This window comes from Ruditapes philippinarum, unplaced genomic scaffold (genome assembly GCF_026571515.1).
Source record: "Ruditapes philippinarum isolate M1 unplaced genomic scaffold, ASM2657151v2 ctg6549_1_1_1_1, whole genome shotgun sequence".
Classification (NCBI taxonomy): Eukaryota; Metazoa; Mollusca; class Bivalvia; order Venerida; family Veneridae; genus Ruditapes; species Ruditapes philippinarum.
In genome coordinates, this window is record NW_026863390.1 from 23,783 (window position 1) to 46,094 (window position 22,312).

The 22,312-nt window shown below is 32.9% G+C and overlaps 3 protein-coding genes across 4 annotated transcripts; 2 read left to right on the top strand and 1 right to left on the bottom strand.

Annotated features, from left to right (window-relative positions):
* The first annotated feature begins 1,500 nt into the window (after positions 1–1,500).
* On the top strand, positions 1,501–4,295 carry LOC132721959 (uncharacterized). Its single transcript, XM_060706345.1, has 3 exons — positions 1,501–1,863; positions 2,643–2,815; positions 3,549–4,295. The coding sequence occupies exons 1-3, from the start codon at positions 1,558–1,560 to the stop codon at positions 3,928–3,930; spliced, it is 861 nt and encodes a 286-aa protein (XP_060562328.1). The 5' UTR covers positions 1,501–1,557; the 3' UTR covers positions 3,931–4,295.
* A 1,610-nt stretch (positions 4,296–5,905) lies between these two features.
* LOC132721961 (uncharacterized) lies at positions 5,906–11,337 on the bottom strand. Its single transcript, XM_060706346.1, has 3 exons — positions 11,167–11,337; positions 10,299–10,389; positions 5,906–8,736 (listed from the first exon to the last, which is right to left on the bottom strand). The coding sequence occupies exon 3, from the start codon at positions 8,712–8,714 to the stop codon at positions 6,576–6,578; it is 2,139 nt and encodes a 712-aa protein (XP_060562329.1). The 5' UTR covers positions 8,715–8,736; positions 10,299–10,389; positions 11,167–11,337; the 3' UTR covers positions 5,906–6,575.
* A 1,846-nt stretch (positions 11,338–13,183) lies between these two features.
* Positions 13,184–22,136, top strand: LOC132721963 (uncharacterized). Of its 2 annotated transcripts, XM_060706351.1 has the most exons (4): positions 13,184–14,206; positions 18,585–18,694; positions 18,998–19,293; positions 21,453–22,136. In XM_060706351.1, exons 3-4 carry the CDS (start codon positions 19,006–19,008, stop codon positions 21,753–21,755), a joined length of 591 nt encoding a protein of 196 aa, XP_060562334.1. In that variant the 5' UTR covers positions 13,184–14,206; positions 18,585–18,694; positions 18,998–19,005; the 3' UTR covers positions 21,756–22,136. The 2 variants fall into 2 exon arrangements, with proteins under 2 accessions (XP_060562334.1, XP_060562333.1); XM_060706350.1 differs by lacking the exon at positions 13,184–14,206 and having other exon boundaries at positions 18,331–18,694; positions 21,453–22,135.
* The last annotated feature ends 176 nt before the right edge of the window (positions 22,137–22,312 follow it).

Below are 22,312 nucleotides of genomic sequence, written 5' to 3' on the forward strand. Positions count from 1 at the left end.
TCAGAAAATACAATTAAAACAATATTAGAAATCTTCGACCATTCGGGAATTATTTTGCTTGAAAATTAATTCGCCTGTCTTTGACCATCTTTACGCAGTGATCTCCCCTGAATTTTTCGGCGTTAGTGTACATATAAAGGGAAGTAACCGCTTCAAAAAAGTGGACTACTTTCGGCGTTTGCAATTAACAACATTAGACTCTGAAATTTCGCTACCATTATTTGTTTGGTCTGACGACCCAAACAAATAAAAACAAATTTTCTGTCTTAAGAATCAAAAGCTTTTAAAGTTCATGTTCCATCCTTTAACTCATATTTCCTTTAGTGATATTATAAAATTAATTGATTTTTTTTGTATAAAATTTTACGTATAAATGGCGTTTGTATTAAAAAGGGGAGTAACTCTATCGAAACGGTCGGTTATTTGAGTCCACAAATGAGCACATTTTCCATTAGTAATTCTAATATTTGTAAAACATTACAAATGTATCATTTTGATATTTCTTATGAAATCCTTATTGAAATAATGTTCGTAAAAGGGATATGGAATATAATTGTACCAAAAATGAAAATGTTCAGGGTAGAATTTTACTTCGACACTGTTATGTACAGGGAAAATCGCGGAAATTTCATCAGCATGCAATAATATGTTCTAATTGATTACCCTTTTCCGACTATGGCGATATAAGTTAGTACTCACCATATATTATAAGTATTTTTTTGTTGGCTAAACGTCATTTAAAGGAAAATATTGTGATTTTCAACAGCGATTTTTCACACATGTGAAGCAGTCACGTGACCAATTGAGGGGCAACCGGCAAGCTATTTGAAAACTGTTATTTTTCTGTTAGTTTGTTTGTTATAACACAGATATACATATTAAACTCCATGGTTATAACCAGTTGCATATTATATGCCTTGGTTTAATAAAAACTGAAACTGAAAGACCCTGATGTATAGAAATGACTAGAAAAAATTCTAACAGTTTTTCCAACAAAACTTCTTCTTCATTTGAATAAATATGACTACTTAATACAATAAACAAAATCGAAATGAATTACAGCCAGTCTGAATTACATATTACTAATATATAAAACAAAAATATACACTGTGGATGAGTTATTCGCACTATCGCCCCAGGTGTGTTTAATCTGATAATCCAAAAACACGAACACAAAATGCGAGGTAGATGCATATGGCACTTTCGCATCGCAATTTCAAATTGTTCACCTTTTTTCCGTATCAGTGTAGATCTATTGTTCTTCCGAAATAATTTTAGTAATACTGTAATACATGTTTTTTTTAAAACATCTTCAACTGAAAAATAAATGCAAACACATGTACAAATATTCTAAATAAAATATGTTTAAACCAAATGCAAACATTCTAAGCATAAATTGATGCAATGGAACGTAATAACGTAAGGGGAGTATCTCATTTATTATCATATAATTTTGTATTTCACAAGAGTACTTCAGCAGTGGTATGCTGATCTTGGAAGGAATATTTGAACCTTTTCAAATGGTTGGATTTTCAGGCCTTTTTTGTATAAATTAAGATGGCATTAAATTTTCTAATTTCAGAGGAGAAGAGGAAGGACCATGATTCCGAATGTGTTGATCGCTATGTTAAGTCACGTGCTATGTCCTCTAGAAGCTCTGATTCTCGTCTGTCATATATTGATGAGCAGACGAACAGTAAAGCGGTTAAAGATTATATAAGAAACCGCGGGAAAAAGCGTCCACCTTTAGCAGAAGAGATAAAACGTAGCCAGAGTACAGACAGACCTTTAGGAGCTCGTTCTGATAGCGTTCTGACCACCAGAAGTCTACCGACGCCGGCGACACTACGAACAGTGGAAGAGGTATAGTTGCAAATTCATGAGATCTAAATAAATATCAATTTAGGCAAATATAAAAGGCGGTAAGGCAAACGGCTTATGAAAAATGGCCGCCATTTCAGATACTGTAGGGTTACTGTTTCAGTTAAGACTACTAACACGTAAATTTATGTTTATAATTTATGATGAAAGTAGCATTACATAGCAGATACGACTAAAATCTAGATTTTTCTGCTCTGTAGAATTTTTTTTCCATTTTCTTTTTCAAAATCATGGTCAATACTTGACCGTGTTGCATTTTTACCTATTATAATACTGGGAATTGTTGTCACACACCTCATTTAGTTAATCTGATGTATCCCTTTTCAGCCTAATTTGTGTGTCAACAAGGATTAATTTTTACAGATATTATCCCATTTTCTAAAGATGTTTTTATTTTTTACAAAAACATATGATTCCCCTGAAAATGTCGGTTTTAGGCTTATGTAGTTAATTTTTTTGTGATGTTAATTTGGCCTTTGAAATTTGAGAATCTTATCTAGGACAAAATAAATACAATGTAGCTATTTAGTACGAATCATTCTTTATACTGTATAAGCATAAGTAGTTACTCGTTTGATAGATTTTACATCCTCGACAAAAGTTAGATTAATTACGCATCGCCGAACTGGTCTTGTAACATATTATTTATCAATTAAAAATAGTCTCATGAAACATTTAAAATATCTATAAATAATGATATGTTCGATTTAATACATAATGATTTGTCAAGTTCCATGTTAAAATTAACTATATGTTTACAGGAAAAAGACGAAGTCATGAAAAATTTGTCGTCTGCAAATCGCAAGAACGAAGTGGAGCGCGAGCGCCAAGCAGAACTTATTGCACAACGAAGAGAAAAACGAATGCAGCAAAAGAAAACGACAGAAGAGAAAGCACTAGAATTACTAGAAAAGGCAGTGGCTATGGATAAAATGTAAGTGAGATGCGCATGCTCTATTCTTATATTTGACAAATTCCCGTCTGCCAAAATATTTGTCATTGGACGACAAATTGGGGTAGAGATAGCGATTCGTCTTTTTTCAGAATATCTACATTTTGTGTTGCTTTGGTAAAATATTTCGAGGTACTTCATATCAGTGCAGTTGTAAATTTCTTATTCTTCGGGATCAGTTGATTTCAATCCAATCTGCAATTCTCACTTCATTTTACTGCTAGCAGAGAGCTCCTCTTTTTATTAGACATCTGTGATTAAAAGTTCGGTAACTCTTACCTTCTTCGTCAACCTGTCTCAAAGACATGTAGTGTCTTTCCTCATAAGACCTGTCTTGAGTATTTTTACATTTTATGTATACTTCCAACAACTAATCAAATTGATTAGAATAATCGCGCGTGTAAAAACCTTATCATTAACTTTACTACAGTATTGGAGCGTAACCTGGTTGTTTATGCATGTACAATAAAAATATTTATTAAAATTCTTCCATGTTTGGCTACAAAGAATGGTATACGAGTTTTGACAATTCGAGCGAAAAATGTTATATAACCAAAATTAATTTAGCACATTCTATATTATCAGCAACCATAACAATCTAAATCACCGGGGACGCTGAGGGAAAGCTTATCTTCATACTTTTGTTTGATTTCCAGATATAAAGTTGAAATAGTTGAAATTGTGTGTATATTTTCTAAAATATTATCTTATTCAGGTTACAAGACCAAAAGAAAGAGCAAGACCAGAAGTTGAAGGAGCGTCTAGAAGACATGAAGAGGAAACGCGCAGAATCGAGAATAGGAACGCCCCCTGTCGTAGCAGACGACACATCACGTGATAAAAAGGATCGTCAAAGTAGAACAGAACAGAAAGAGAGAAAGAGCAATGAAGACAGATCAGATAAACCAAAATCTGATAAAAGTGAAAAATATGACCAAAAAATCACCTCAGACAAAAAAGACAGACGTGAAAAATCTAACAATGGCGAGAACCCGGACAAAAAAGACAAGCGAGATAAAACGAGAAGTGAGGAGAAAAGTAAAGAAGCAAAAGAAAGAGAGAAGAAGGAAGCCGACTACGATTTTACAATTTATTGATCAATCGAAGGTGCCCCGTATATCTGATATTTTAATGTTTATTTTACAGAACATATGGAAACAGGGTATGTAAGAACTGATTGATTGTAGATCACAAAATGACCTTGACCTAGTTGTATAAATGGTCTGAAATGGTACTGAATGACATGGTCTTTACGCGTGAAGACTAAGAGGAACCAGTAAATATAGTATAAGGATTGGTATATAGTTTCCGGGTTGTTATTGACTGTTTGAAAGTATTAACGTTTTGTGGCACCATTTCGCGTGTAAACATCCCCCTTTTCCATCTTCTTTCATTTTTCACTGTTCACAATATTGTTATTTTCACATAGAAATATCTATATAAATAAAATCTTTGTGTTTTCCTTTCCGTTTCTTGTGTTTTTTTATTCTACAAAGGTCACATCTTCTGTTAGAAAGAATGTGCCGTATCAATTTGTCTGAAAAAAAAATGTACTCGTGAATTTATTGTTCGTCTGTGCGTACATCTGTTTGTGCTGCTTTACTTTTATTATTTCTTATAGTTATTATCCACTCATTTACAAATGAAATAAATCATACAAACATATGGTACTAACTGCCAACATAATAATAGCCATCACGTGATCAAAATATGCAAGAACAGCCCATACACGATTAGTGATAACTAGAAAGTTAAAGAACTACCATGTACATTTTATTTTAGAACTATCCTTTACATTTTATTTTGATAATGGCAAGAACCACCGTTTACATTTTTAGAACTATCCTTTAAAGTTTATTTTAGAATGACAAGAACTATACTATACATTTTATTTTAGAATCACCAATAAGATTCCCAGATTTTAGTTTGTTATTTTAAAATGACCAATAAAAACTCTTCTTATATTCAGCTCTTCCCTGTAAATTTTACAGGAAGTCAAACTGATTTTAGACGGTCCCGGAAAAAAATTGTGTCACATTTTCAAAGATATTCCATATTCCGTAAAAACAATTAAAACACTATTTTTGGGGCAGCAATTGATCAAATATCTTGTTTTAACACACAGCAAGGGAGGCATATATTAGAGAGGAATAGGTTCTATAAACAAAACAAAAAAGCTGAAATTTCATTGTGCAAAAGCCATTTAATACCACGTGTTTGATTTCCGCCATCTTGTTTCAAATGGCAACATCTTGGCGATACACTAGTTTTAACAATATTTTATTCCAACCAAAGATAATATATACATTATAATAGAAAAAGGAGAGAGAAAAGGATTGAGTTGAAAGGTAATAGTTTTTTGTTTTAGAAAAATGCTACCACCCGAGTTTTACATTTTCGTTATTTATCTCAACTAGCTCTATGCTTTGTCTCATAATTGAGTCGCTTTCTTCTGTCTTAATTTCCACCAAAAAAATTATATTATTTACACAAACACTTGTTGGATTCTGTGTGTTATAAAATTGTTTAAATGTATATTTGTATGACTGTGTAAGGCTAAAATAAAGTCTCTGTTCTGTCCTATATTAATTGATAACTAGAGTTATCACTAAAGATGATTAAATACCCCAACAAGCAATTTTAAACTTGTTGAATAATAAGTGGTCCGATAAAAATTAAACTCAACCTATAATGAAGTAATTATGTACAAATAATTATTTCAATTAATTGCAATCCCAACCAGGTTATACTCAACTTGAGTGTAACTTCTCATTCGTAAATCTAGTTATTTTTGTCCGGAAACATTTTTTCTATTTTGAATAGTAGTGACCCTTGACCCCAGGGGGTCCAAATGTTATCCCAACCATGGTTTCCACATAAGTTTGCTAAATACCAAGTTTGGTTACAATATCTCATTTTTAACCAGAGATATAGATAACAAATGCTATCTATGTCTCTGTTTTAACTAATGATATCTTCCGGTAACAATTTTTCTATCTTTAGTAACGATTACATTGACTACAATCCCAATCGTGGTCTTCATATTAGCTTCCTATATACCAAGTTTGATAACAATATCTTATTCAACTATCTTGAAACAATTTTTCTATTTTTAGTAACTGTTCCTTGACCCCAGGGTGTCCAAATGCAATACCAACCTGGGTCTTCATATAATTAATTAATTACAATATAATAAATAAAATATCTAAAGTAATAATGTGTACACAAATATATTATATAGTTAAATATTTATATCTCTGGTCCATATTTCTACATATTAAAGGAAAAAGTGAAAAGCGGTGGCCTAATGGTTAAGGTGTCTGCCTCTCAACCCAGAGATCATGGGCTCGAGCCCTACTCAGTCACGACCATGTTTCTTCATATGACACCAGTACTGGTTGGTTCCAGGTAGCGGACTCGAAAGTGATAAATATAAGTTGCAAGAACTTGTTTCGCAATCGAGCTTAAATAAATTTGTTTAAACCAAAGGAAAAAATGCCGCCAATGCACATGTTATCATAGTAAGCGTAATTCATGTCTTATTGTAAAATGCATACTAATTTACATTACATAAAATTAGAAAAGTCATAAAAATGGTTTCGTGAAGGACATTTATCTGGAGTAACATATTTATTGAAATAAACCAATAATAATTGTATCTAATTTGTTGAATGCACACATTTTAGTTCTTTCACTAATAAGTGTCTTAAGTCAATGCATATCAAAAGCCTTGTTTGTTCACCTATACTCCACCTGTCCTTTGCGGGTGCTCTAAGAAATGACTGACTGGTTCAAGGTCGCAGAAAAAACTTTTTCTCACTTCAGTTGCATAGACTGAGACTGGTTCGACAAATGGTGGCGGGATGTGTTCTTCAATGTCTGTTGCTCCCGATTTATCGATTCTAACTTTTCTCATTCTGCTTGTATACCCATATTCTGCTTCCATCAGCCAACAGGAGTCCTTAAATAAGAAACGGTGCCACTTCTCACTGTGCAACTCGCTTAACGGAGGTAAGTCATAGTGCCACCTATTTTCAACATTTTCCAGGACCTTTGAACGAAACTTGTATTGAAATTTTGTAGTCAACACATTATTTGCAGACGACACAACCAGAAATCTATCTTCTATTTCAAGTATGTCATCGTGCAGCAAATCGAGCTTTCCGTTATACAACAGATTCTGAAATTTCGGTTTACCACCATTATCAAGTGGGTTTAAGTCAACAATTATGGTATAGTCGTTGCCATGTCCTTGTGAAGAAAGGATAAGTAATTCATTTGATACAGAGCTGAGTTTGGCTTTCATTTCAGCGACCTGGCTATGGAGGGTGAATCCGTTCATTGGCAAATCTTTAATCGAAAATATTTGATGTAACTGAGGAATTTTGAAGTCAAATGTATAGCCGCGAAATTCTATGCCATGTTGGTCAAAATTATAATTTCTTGTAACCAGATAAGTGACACCATTTTTACCGCATACAATTTGGTGGGTTTTGTAGTTTGTCACGATATTGTCAATATTGAAAGATGTCCAAACTTTATTTTTCAAATCGAACCTCACGAGTTTAGATCTTTTACTGATGTCACAGAACAATACTTCATTTCCGGTAACCTCAATGTCACAGAAAATATTTACTGGAAATTTTTTAACTTTGCGCATTTCTATGTTAGGAGTATAAGGGCGGCCGTCTACTTGGCTTAAGTACTGACCTTCTTCGAAAGTACCAATGTGGAACCATACCTTTGCATCCGGCTGGTAAACACATATGTCAAACAGTTCGTATGACCCTGAAGACCCTGTGCAGGAATTTATGCTCGGCATATAAAAGGAACAATTGGAACCTGTTCTGTCTTCAGTCAAATAACGATGTACAGAAACTCTCTTAGAAACTGTAAATATTCCCACGCATGTATCGCACGAATGTATGCCCATTTGCAAAAAGACTGGCTCTTTGTTTCGCAGGAAGTTGGTGAAAAGTTCTTGAAAACTTTGCAACAGTTCCGGATCACACAACTTCCGGATTGTATCCGTCATTCTATTTATATTTGCCATCGTTTTCTTCTTGTCACATTGGAACGGAATAGATCGTGTGGATTTACATTGTTCAAAAAACTGAATAGCACCTGAAACTAATGTATATTGAGTGGCTGTTAACACTGGACTCTTTGATAACCATTTTAACAAGAAATTGAACAAGCTCTCTTTGGAACAATATTTCAAAATTTTGGAAGTACACAGCGTCTTGAGATCTTCGTCATTTATTTCCTCGGCAACAAAATCTTCAAAAATGATCAAATCGTGAAACCTGGCTAGGACGAAAGATTCAAATTTCCTGGTAAACCGTTCTGGTAAAGCAAAGTTTATAGCGAAAATGTAATATTGTACACAGGTTGCTAGACATGTTGTTTTCGTCATGAACTCTGCACAATAGTCTGTTAAGCTATCAGCTAAAAAGAATGAACTTATCCCCAAAATCTTACACACATTGTCCACAGTAACATGTACTTCCTTATTCTCTTGAAAATCTAACAATATTTTCAAGTCTTCAATTGCGTCGACATCCTTTGTAAGATCCAGCTCTTTCGCATCCGAGTCAGAAAAATAACCGGAAAATTTTGCTTTAAAATATTGGCTTGAAGCAATAAGAACTTCCTTCTTGACATTTATAGTATCACCTCCAACTTTTAAAACGATGCTATCACCTTCTTGCAGCTCATTTGCATATATTTCGTTTCTTTGTGGTGGTGGTTGTTGTTCTTTGGATGACTTCCTTTTCTGACGTCTATCGGAGGATCTTCGGTCTTTTCTTTTATTTAAAGAACCTATTTCATGCTTTGGCTGGCCACATTCAGATCCTGCCTCCTCTATTTCGCTCCTCATCTCATCCGCGTTTGTTGTATCCCTATAACGAAATATACATGTATACCACATCTTGATTATAATGAACAATTGAACATAAAGTACATGATCTTACAGCTCTCAAGAGCATTATTAAAAATACTCATTCTTATTATGTATATGATGACGAAACACTGCTGCTGCGTGAGGAGAAAAGTTTGAACCAAAGAAATCTGTTACATCGTTTTGGAGTTTTATTTGTTTAGAACAGAAATCACCTAAATCAATCTTTTTAAATATGTTTTAGCAAGTGTGCTCAAAAGAAGTAGTACAGGTTGATGGGTTTCTTTAAGTTTGACGAGGAGATCCGAATGAAACGTAAGATAATATGAAAAAATATTCATTTCATATATCAATGAAAAGCACTATGGTATTGCAGCTCTGTCAAGCACATCCATGTGACAGTGAGTGGAAAAGCGGGGAAATGAGACAAATAATTACCTTCTTCTATCGACTGATTCATTGGTGTTTGTTTGGTGCAAAATTAATGGACGATATGTTAAACCCGGTGGTTTTATTAAGTCAAAAGTTTCTATCTAAATGCATCCGGGTTAAATCAAGGGTTATTGCTTTAATACAGTACGTACACCATACATTTGGCATTTCAAAACACATGAACTGACAGTCAGCGTATATTACAAATTTTCACAAGTCACCAAAGACTACAATTTATAAGCCTATCATATCAGTAGATAATCAGTAGGAAACTTGCGACTCCATGATACACTTTTTATTTAATCAGATATGCTCATATTACGCACGAGTGTCAATAAATGACAGAACTCACTGGCCTTGTCAAAGTTGAAATGACCCAAATCACTGGACTTGTTAAAAAATCTATTATTTTCCGTTAAAAGAATCGATTCATTTATTGACCACTTGATGACTTCCTGTGAACGGATGGTATGAAATAAATGTCACTGGCCGTGTCAAAGTAAAAGTTGAGATGACCAAAATCGCTGGACTTGTTAAAGAAAAAGTTGAAGGATCTATTATTTTCCGTTAAAAATATCCATTCATTTATTAGCCACTTGATGACTTCCTGTGAACGGATGGTGTGAAATGAATGGCCACATCCGCTAAAATCTAAACTTTTTAAAACGGTTACGGACAGAGTCAACATCAATGTTAAATATCTGATTGTTTAGTTTAGGCAACATATATATTGCCCTGGTTTAATTTGGCTATCTGAATTCAAATAATATATTTCTATAAAAAAAAAGTATATATGATCTTCCAAAATCTGGTCAAAGATGGAAGTACATTTACTAATTCTTTGTGCAGATGCAAACAATTATAATCCTTTAGTGTGAAGTTAATGGATGTTTTCCAATAAGAGACAAGTACCTGTACAGGTGACTAGTCCGTGGCAGTTTGGTAGTTATATGAATTTTGGCCTACAGACTTTGTGAAAACAAACATGGCTAACAAAGCAGAATCACCTTAAACTGCCTTTAAATTCAACAGCTGCAAATTCCGCGCACCGTTTGTGTTACGGCTAATATAATCCTGTAAAGGGAGATCACTGAGTGGGAGATTGTGACATCTGATAATCTGATTACTTACCTTTTTCAATCACGTACTTCCGTCACACCTGTTTTGTGAACTTTAGACTTTGAGTTTAACTTGGCAACCGACCAGTTACATCCGGATATATCTAGAAATAAAACGAATTTTCTGTCTTAAGAATTAAAGCTTTTAAACATCATGTTCTATCCTTTAACGCACCTTCCATTTAGTATTCAAAATGAAATGAATCTTTTTTAATAAAATTTTAAGCAATTGTTTACGTGTAAATGGCGTTTGTATTAAAAAGGGGAGTAACTCTATCGAAACCGTCGGTTATTTGAATCCTAATGTGGATATAATATAATAGGTCTATAAGTGGACACATTTTCCATTAGTATTTCTAACATTAGATATGTATCATTTGGATTTTTTTCTTATGAAATGACTTGAAAAAATGTTCATAAAGTTCTAAATGATTTTTAATGACCATTTAGCTGATGAATAATAATATTGTATTCCAGAACACTTTATTACCTGCTATATTCATGTATAAGTACATGTAATATTGGATCTTGTATCTCACACTTGCCAACAAATTCCATGTATAATTCTTTCGTGGTTTATTGTTATGTCTAATACTTTACTATCAATGTAATTATTCATTGTAGATTCTAGATCAATTCTCTTTAAAGTGATTTATTAGGTTCACATTGTCTTACCAGTGTGTGTAGTACAGTACAAACAGTCAACTATTGAATCAGGAACCAAATGAAAGAAAGAATGAATGAATGAATGAACAAACGAACGAACGAACGAACGAACGAACGAACGAACGAGCGAGCGAACGAACGAACGAATGTATTAACATCATTCAATCTACAAAGTTCTAAAATTTATAGTAAATGATAAGAAAAAAAATACTTACAGTTTTTTAAATCTTCTTTTCCAACAAAATTTCTTCTTCGATTTAATAAATATGACTAAAACAATGAAAAAAAATCGAAATGAATAACAGCCAATCAGAATTACATAATACTAATATAAAACGAAAATAAAACTTCCATTATCCAATACGTGAATCAATTTCTTCCGGTTTCGGTTTAAAATAACATTTAACCTTTTCGCGGAATACGTTCTATTTTTAGATTTTACACGTCATTTAAATTATCGGAAATTATAAATACTTGTTTTTTTCTTCATAAGGTCTATTTCGATCGGTGAGGGGCTATTCGGATCATTGGAAGAAAAACGGACGCAAGTTAAACAAAAGGGCCAGGGCGAAATTCTTATTTCATCGGCTTTTTATTTTTTCGTATTGATCAGCATATTGTTCTTCCGACTTTTCCATGAGCCAGTCATTAAGTAATTTTGTATTATATTAGTTATTTAAACATCTTCAACTGAAAAATAAATGCCAACATTCTAAGTGTAAATTGATACAATAAGGAGAGTAACTCATTTATATAATATTTGACTTTCATCATCGGTATACTACGGAATGCCGTTAGGGCCATCGCCTATGAATGTGTTGATCTGAAACGCGATAGTCGATAGTACGATGGTGAAAACGCGAAATCACGAAATTACGATGGTGAAAACGCGAAATTACGATGATGAAAACGCGATAGTACGATGATGAAAACGCGACAGTACGATACTACGATGATGAAAACGCGATAAACTATCGTGTTTTCACCATCGCACTGTCGCGTTTTCACCATCGTAGTTTCGTGATTTCGCGTTTTCATCATCGTACTGTCGTGTTTTCATCATCGTAATTTCGCGTTTTCACCATCGTACTATCGCGTTTTCATCATCGTACTGTCGTGTTTTCATCATCGTACTATCGCGTTTTCACCATCGTACTGTCGTGTTTTCCATCGTAGTTTCGTGATTTCGCGTTTTCACCATCGTACTATCGACTATCGCGTTTCAGATCAACACACTCATAGGCGATGGCCCTAATGGCATTCCGGAATGCCGTTAGGGCCATCGCCTATGAATGGTTTTATCTGAAACGCGATTCTCGACAGTACGATGATGAAAACGCGAAATCACGAAACTACGATGGTGAAAACGCGACAGTACGATGGTGAAAACACGATAGTTTATCGCGTTTTCATCATCGTAGTATCGTACTGTCGCGTTTTCATCATCGTACTATCGCGTTTTCATCATCGTAATTTCGCGTTTTCACCATCGTAGTTTCGTGATTTCGCGTTTTCACCATCGTACTATCGACTATCGCGTTTCAGATCAACACATCTATAGGCGATGGCCCTAACGGCATTCCGTAGTATACTGATTATGTAAGCGTTATTAAAACATTTTTAAAGTGTTGGATTTTCAGGCCTTTTTGTATAATTTATGATGGTATGAAACACTCAGGACCATGATTCCGAATGTGTTGATCGCTATGTTAAGTCACGTGCTATGTCTTCTAGAAGCTCTGATTCTCGTCTGTCATATATTGATGAGCAGACGAACAGTAAAGCGGTTAAAGATTATATAAGAAACCGCGGGAAAAAGCGTCCACCTTTAGCAGAAGAGATAAAATTAAACATTCATAAACACATGTTTGACATTTCTGAAGAATTAAAAAATATGGATTTCTGAGGAATAGTGTGCCTTTAATTAACGTAATATCTATAGAATCAAATGAACTTTACAGTAGATCTATTTTCCTTTCCTTATATTCGGAGGAACAGCAAATGTTTATTGACACCTTTCAGTTTATCAGTTAAAGTAGCGATACCATCCCCATTAAATGCATCGGCAGCTGCAGAGGCCATTTTGTTTTCCGTAATAAATTCTCGGATTCATTAATAAAATCCATTCGTCGGTGTTATAAAACTCCTGACTCAAAATGTGTCTATATTTTATTTCTTAAAAATCGTTTTAAATTCATAGACTAAATTTAAAGTGGTTATGCGTGCTGCTATTGAATTTCTAGTCCATATAATTGTTAGTTTAAAATACAACTGGGACATTGATCTCATTCATGTGGGAAAAATGTTTCACCCGCATTCTGAACGTAACGGCTTACAACTGTTCACTATTTACAGGCGGCCGGATGGCTGAGTCGGTAGAGTCGCGGAACGGTATTCCGATGGTACCGGGGTTTGAGTCCCATTGAGGCTGCATATTTTTCTCACCCTGTGACTTGAAAGTAAAGCTAAGAAGTAATTAGGGGACTTGGGGCTCTATGTCTGTCCCCGCCATTAAAGCTGTCACGTCGCCATATGACTTAAATCACACAATGTCTTACAATTAATTCCTATTATTTTGAATCATCATTAATGCCCAAAACTGTCGCCCAAATCAAACCGGAATGCTGTTCCAATGTGTGAATTACCCTTATATCCGGTTAATCTCTTAATACATTAGAAACACGAACTAATCGCTAATTCATTTGATACCATAATTAAATCTTTTTCTGCTATATTAATTTGCAATTAATAACTAAAACGGGAATTATATTAATGGCAAAGAACAAACGGATTTGCACTGGGAAACAGACGAAAATTAAGAAAAGAATAAACCCTAAATCAAATTGAAATACAATTAAAATGTTAAAATACGCCGTTTAAGATTAGTTTAAGAGTAAAGCAAATAATTACAATAGGTAGTAAAATATTTGCCAAATTTTGGAGCGCCGGTATTTTAATAAACATATATTTGTAAGATCGACCGACTTTTAAAAGTTTGTAATTATTATAGCATAATTTAATAAGTACTTTGTACCAGTTTGGTTGAGCACGAAGTAAGTATTGATTTCAAAGTAGCCGTTATAAATATGTGAAAAACTCTACTAAATAGTTAGAAATTTTATTGCTGAAATTTGCTGAACTGAGTGACTTCTGATTAATGTGTACATGTTATGGGTGGATGGGGTATTTAGTTTCTTGACCTGAATGGATGGCAATTTAACATGAGGACAACATTTGGATATCTGTAAACAACAGGTAAGTATTTGTTTATTTTCGTGATTATTTCAAGTTCTTGTTATTGTGTATGAATCAATGCCGTATATAAATAACTACTGTGCAGCACGACGGAACGTAGCCTTTTGGATAGACTCGAACTTGGGTCATTCCGTTTTTCGAACTTGCTTTTGAATCATCAGGACCAAGCATAACTTCATAACGAATATTTAGTTTTTAGGCATTCTTTAAACATTTACGCTAAACATATAAATATCTGACCATTATTTTTAATGAGTGAAAAATAAGAATAAGCAGACGATAATTTGATAGAGTTTAGTCAGACAACGACTGACCTGGTAGTTAAAGTAACAAAATAACAGTTTTTTTTTCTCTCAAAAACTACATGGAACTAAGTTAAATCAAATCAAAATTATTTAATTTTCGCTTAGTTCATCATATCGCACGTGTACACGTGCTAAGAATTTGAACATTGTATTATTTAAGTATTAGATGCTTTTTAATGTATGGAATATGTAAAATGTAATATGTATTTCAAATGCACAACAGAAATGATTATATTGTCACAAAAATCGTACTACTTTATTTATGCTTTGAATTCACAATTTTTGACAATGCCATGTATTCTGTTATATTTGGCAGACTATTTTATGCGTTTTATTAAATATTATTGTACAACTTATAAAATGATTACGGATATCTTTAACTAGGCTAAATATTGCGACGGTGACGCGGAAAAAAGCATGTCGAAAGAATGTCGTCTACCTGATTTTTTTATGTTTATTTACATCAAATAATTATACACTTGGATCGCAATGTTAAGACAGCTTAAAAGTAAAAACATTAGCTATTTTATTCAACGTTTTATTTTTCTTATCTATAAGTCTATTGTGACATCATTTCAAGTTGAATACATGTATATACGACACGCATGCGTTTATTTAATAAATTATGACATAATTTTTGTCAGTGCTTTTATGGGGTAGAACGTAAATATTTGCACTTTTATCTCAAGGGTGCTTTTGGGAAGTCTTATGTAAACGCCCTTTCATCAGAAAAGGACAACAAATTACGTTTTACTTACATAGCTTATAACCAGACCTGGATGAGCCTTTTCAATAAATAACTAAAATAACAACGCCTCGAACCTGTGTGAAAGGTCCATGTTGAAAAACCTATTTATTTACCCATTCGTCGCTTGAAAAACGTTTTGTTCTAAGTGCCAATTTGTTGTTTTTGAGAAAAAAGCATGTAAAGATTTAGTATTGCATAACTTTTTTATTTATTGTCGGATTTTGTAAATTTAAAAACTACTAAACGTGGTGTCAGGAGAACAACTCAATATCGTTAAAGATATGTGGATTTTAATATTACCTTGCTTAAAAACCTAAAAAAACATTTGGAGATAGAACAGTCCTTGTAACTTTTTTTCAAAAATTGTTAAAATCAGAATGTTCAATGTGACTTAGAACATTATGTCTTTTAAGTTGAATAGATTTATATCATATAAAACAGTATGTTTTATCTTTAAAAGGCTGCCAAAAAATGCTCTCGGCCAATTATCCCTTGATTAGTTGACTTTGACACTACACTATTTATTAGACCATATGTATCAAACTACATGAACCATGACATTCGAAATCTTATTAAAATCCTTAAATCCATTACACCATTTTTTTATAACTTTGGCCACATTCAAAGTGATTCAATGACTGGAAAAAGAAAGTTATAGCCGCAAACGGGAAAAGAAAAACTTTCAATTTTTTTAGAATGCTGGAATATCTTTCAAGGTTTTTTTTATGAACATTCAAAAGATGGTCAGATTCAAATTCCTTCCAAAAGTATGAAATAGTAGTAATTATTTTGTTATGCGCTTTACACGTTCTGTGTGTAGGTAAGAAGTTCTTATAATTGAAGGTATGTAAAGAAAATGTTTCTATAACTTAAATAGGCAATGAAAACATATCTGCTAGAAAAGACCTTAAAGGTGGAGCAGGCATGACTTATATTTGAAAAATGTCATATTTAAAGATTGTTCGTGTACAAAAACATCACAAACATAATGCTACATAAATAGTAATTTAGAAATTCAAAGTCAAATTACAAGACAAACAAAATATACGTATAAGAAATTTTTCTTCCTTCTGTCTTTGGTATAAAATGTGTTGACTTTAAAGCAATCTATTATAATATTAACGCATTCGAAAACATATATTATATGTAAACGTATAATATCTATAAATTTTCTTAAATGCCTTATTTGCCCCAGAAATGCTTTTATCTTAATCTCTCAAAAGCCTGATATTTGGAGTTCTGTTATAGTTTCCAAAATATTCCACATTGGTCAGTAACCTAAAACCATCTTATGCTTTTGTTTCATATTGGCAATGAGTATAGTCATTTTTTTAAACTCATATGTGTCTGTTATAAAGATAAATAATTGGTTTCTGATACAGAATGTACCTTACGTTAAATAAACTTTAGAACATATAACAAATTTTCTTTTTAAAAAAATTACGAATTTGATTGATGAAATTGTATGATCACAGTTGTTTCTATCCGAAAATACACATCCGAAATTACTTTCAAATCATGATCAGTTTTGCTCGTTGTTTAATCACATGTAGTAAATTTACAGGACTTAATACTAAAATGTCAATGATTGGAAGGCATAAATGAATACATAATATCATTCAATACTTATATTTAGTATTAAAATATTAAATAAACAACAGACCATCTAACTCAAAATGTTTCGTACAACATGGCGGGTGTCCTGCTATCACGTGATTTGATGCTATGTTTTGATACGATCATTTTGGATTTAGAACAGTATGTTGCATATATCCCACAGGTCACATGACATTTATCGATGATATGATTAGTCCAGTAAGTTAGAACAGTCTATTTTTCAAGACATAGTAAATTTGTGGAGATAGAACAGGATGGTTTCGTTGTAATTCATTTATGAAGCTCTGAAGCACTAACATAACATGCCAAGGAGATAGAACAGTCCATTACGGACAAAATTGTGTATTTAACTTGTTTTTGAAAAATTTGGAGATAGAACATTACAGTTTTCAAGCGACGCATTTCAAATTGGAACAGTACCCTTACTATACTAGTATTAGCGCCACATTATTTTCATATCTAAATGGCAATGTGGACAGGTTCGACTTTATTATTCAAACTAGAGTTATTTTTTTAGATATAAATATTCATTGAAAAGATTATTTTTACTATTGTCTTTTTTTACACGAACATTTCTACAATATTTATTATAATAATTACGATTAGATATAAAATATAACTTATGGGACACCTGCGCTGCCTTATTCGCCATGAGCATCACTTGCTTTTTGGTGGGTGCCATGCAGCACATATGTTTCCGTAATAATGATATATTGGTGTTTTTACTTATCATGCAGCTTAAGTTTGTTGAATTTTATATATCATAGGGCAATTTCTTTTTAATTTTCTGAACCGGTTTAAGATTAAATTATACACTTGCGGCGTTCCATATGGACCATATCCTTCTGAATTTGTTTTCGTTTAAAATGGGTAAACGGGTCAACATGAATTATTCATAAATATGAACAGGGTCGTCTTTATAGTAAATTGATCTCATTGTTAAATTCGCTTGGTTAAGAGAAAATAGTTCGTTATTTTTACATAACTGCATTGTTTATATATCACTTAACTGTTAAACCTTATTGTAAATAATTCGTATTAAAATGAATGAAAACTGTCGAGTTATATATCAACTAAAAGCTTTAAGTTTAATAATTAATATTCTAATTAAACACTTGCATTTACATGCATTTGTTGGACGGAAGAAATAACACTTAATATATTAAATAATATCACTATATCAAAGTTATTATTTGTTTTCCTTAAAGGAACACCACTGAGATCCAAAAACCCCTAAAAAACCCAAAATTTATTTTTTTTCACATGAATCCGCTGAGGCACTACAATACAGAAATATAGACAAAAAGTAATTAAGAAATATACCCAGAAAAGAGTTACAAACCAAACCGTATTTTTGTGCTATTCTGTAAAAAAACAAAAAAAAAAAAAAAAAAAAAAAAAAAATACGAGTGAGGCAAATGCTCTGAAATTTATCAAGTCGTACATGACTTTAAGTAAAAATCTAACCTAACATATATTATATTAAAGGTAGAACTTAAGCACATGTTATAGCTGTTAAAGGTGCGGATAATCAATTAGCGACGCGGAGTAAAATTATCAACTCGTCAAAATGTGGCAGATTTTGCGCAGTCCGTGAAAAACAACACTCGTGTTTAAAGAATGGCTACGTAAAGATAGGCAAAATTGACACACTACACTAAAGTTTCCCCGAGGGACTCGTCTATTGTTGTTATTGTTTGTTTTTTAGATTGCGAAAAGAGATTGCATTTTAATCTACACTAGACCCTTTAAGAAGATTCGGCGCTAATTGCAAAGGAAACCTATCTTATTAACACTGTCGAGGGACTTGTTAAACTGGTATGTACATTTTAAGTTGCCAAAAAGCAATTAATATGTATTATTTACGTTTGCTATGTCATAAGTGTGTTATTCTATGTATTTAGAATTGCAAAAAATTGTGATATTACAAAACATAATCGTTTATCATGAATAAGGGAATAATTTCTTTTTTTTTTGGTGTATTTAAAGTTTGATTATGCGTCTTATCTTTAAATGAGAGTACTTTAGATAAAGTAGAGTCTTTTTTATTTGAAACTTTTGCGTTGCCGGGGAATCTGACAGACGTTATATCTTAACGGTAAATATATTTATTCTATATAGTTGTAAACATGAAGTCTTGTGGTAAATGTGATGTCGAGATAAGTGTTACATTTGATGGACTGGAGACAGTGGAGCCCGTTCCTGAATGTCTACAAGAAGCATTTCTCAGTTCTTCGCCGACGGAAACAGGAACCAGTCAACAAAATCACGTGACGTTGCCCAATAGGTATGCGCAGTGGGTGAATAACTTTACGGACGCTGAGAAGCAGGAAATAAACGTTGATATGGCAACAGAAACTACTCGTGAGCGGGAAAAAGATCTAGGAACTGCACTCCAATGGATTAAACAAGAAATGGTAAGTTCTTTCTTGCCTTCACAAACTTCACAAAATGTAGGCTACTAAAACTACACACACAATAAAACAGTTTTTGTAGAAAAAGTTTTTTGTGACAAAAACAAACGTTATTTCATCTATTTCGGAAAGAAAGTGAATAAAACCAAATCCGTAAAGTGAAAAAGTTTTGATTTTTTTTATAGACTTTCACTTTTCTTACAATAACATTTTATTAGGTATATGACCGAAAGTATCCGCAAAATAATATTTTTTTCTTTATTTAATTAAACTAATCTATTACCTATCTATTAATCTATTACCAACAAGTTAGCTTTTAATTACATAACCAAGAAAATATACCACAATCAAAATATTTTCTTAATTTGATTTTATAAAAAAAATTATTTTAAAAAAAAGAACGTCATGGAAATGGTATATGTAGCGAAGCAAAAGGGGACCACTGTGTAGGAGTAGGCGGCCGTTTTTGAAACTCCAAATCTTATTGAACAAATATAAATATAAGGGATTATATATTACTATATTTCATATTCATTTATAAAAATAAAAATATCATACTTTGTTGAGATACTGAATTCTGGGGAACTCGTACACAGTCTGCTGCAAAACCCCTTTCCGTCAGTCTTCGGTCTTATAGATAAAAGCCGAGGATTTTCCGACTGCTTTATTGGACGAGGCGCTCGCAACATTTCGGAGCTTTCACTTAAGATAATCCTAACAGCCGTAAAAAGGTCAAAATATATGAAATCAGAACAAATTCTTAGCTTTTAAGAGCAATATTTGATATGAGAAATGTAATATTTGGATATGCAAAATTTTAAGGAGATGTATATGCAGTTTTCTTACGAGTAAATGTAATACTATTTTACGCAAATACTTTGTTTAAACAAGGTCTTTCAAATAGAATGGTCTGGAGTCGGACCAACTTTCAGCTGAGTCATGTGATTAGGTTGATCTGGCATAGTACATCCCCATTCAAAATTCAAATTATAATACAATGTTTTGTTTAATCGATCCAAAAATTACTGAAAACACTAATCCTGGCTACATTACATTTACAGTTTCTATTTGAAAGACACTGCGGTAAACACTGACAGAGTTAAACGCAACGTAAAACTTTGCCCTAGATCCTTAGAGATAATCAAGTGGTCGCAAAGATCAAAGGTATCGGGTTAAACACAAACCATTAACAATGTCATTTACATGAAATCTACATGCAATTACCGTATCAAAATTAATTTGTTTAATTATGCGATCGTAGACTGATCATACGAACGTCAACCGTGCAAGAGGGTATAGTTACAAAGGCAGCATCGTGTGTCGAAATAATAACAATATTTCATGGGTAAACACCTCTGCAAAAATGGACGTAACTGATTATAGTATGACAGATAAGATAGATAAAATAAGATGAGTTAAGAATATTTTATTTCAGTCCCACTCACATTATATGTATACATAAACAGTCTCACGGATCTAATCTACAATTTACATATGAGTGACTAATCAATTAATGATTTGTAAGAGACTATATATAGATATTGACTTACAACACACGTACATAGTAATCTATGACGTGGTGCAATTACTATTAATATATAATATATATAATATGATATATTCACTGATAAATGAGTATGAAATGAATGGGACATAAGCAGAACATTTTATATTATTTCGGCTTTCTCAATTTGACGAAAAAGTAGGTCAAAGACTAAGACGTTCTATAACAGTAGAATATTTGGCACATTAATCATACCTTTTCAAATAGAAACAATATGTTTTGTTCCTTATGAAAATAAATATGTCAAAAACAAAAAAGGAAAAGGAAAAAACATAGGCACTTGAAAGTTTTTTGATCGACTACCCGTTGTGACCGATACCCGCCGTGATTTTTATAAACTTTTATCTACAACACACACTCATATAAAATCAATAAAAAATATATTGACAAAACGTCTTTATTAAACAAAAATTAGATTTGTCTTATGGAGGGTGTTTGTTGCCAAAATACCAGACATGTAAAGTGTTCTTTTTGAAAACTACTCGTGAATGTCTACCTTTTTTGACTGTATCTGTGCATAGGAGTTCTCATCAACGATTTATTAAAATGATTAATAAAAAACTAACCAATCATGTGCGTTTATTTTGCTCTATTCTAGGCAATTATGAAAGAACAAGACAAGTCTCTCATGAAACAGTTTGTTACACTAAGATCGAAAATTCTTCAACTTCGATGCATATATGATCTCGAAGAGTCATATTCAGATCACAGCCTAGACGAGAGCACCTATTCTTTAGATGACCGGTCGGAGAGTCTATGTCTGAGCTCATATCATACCCGCTCTAGTTCAGATGTAGAAACGAATGGATTCCGGTCAAGGACGAGTTCTTTGCTAATTCCAGAAAATGAAAAACCAGGGCCAATAACACGGATCAAATGGAAAAGTCACGAATACTTGTAGCCCGAATGGAAACGAGGCTGGTGTATTCAATGTAAGCAGACGAAGCGAGCGTTCGTCAATGCAGATGAAGCAGTTGGAAAGCGACCGGATGTTATGGATATGTGTGTGCCGAGAATGACACCACATTGTCTTCGAGAGGGTGTTTATCTTAACCGGAAGTCACCGTAATGCCACAAGTCACATGACCAAACTGCAAATCATTAGTTTTCTGGGAAGTGAACTATAGCTACTGACACAATCAAGGAGCATACAACCGGAATTTATAATTGTGCAAACAGTTTTTCTAAAAGAAAACGACTTCAATCATACATATCAGTAGTGAGTTTGATGTAATTGACGACGACTACAAACATGACTCGTACCAGCAGAGAAATATCATGATATTGTTATGGAAATAGAACATGAATGCAGACTATCTTATTTTACACTTGTATATAAACTATATATAAACTACAATGTACACAACTGAATTCAGGAATTAGTAAAGAACAAAATAATTTGGGTAAAGTACATGTATCATGCTGTTATTTGTGAAAAACAAACAAACAAAAAACATA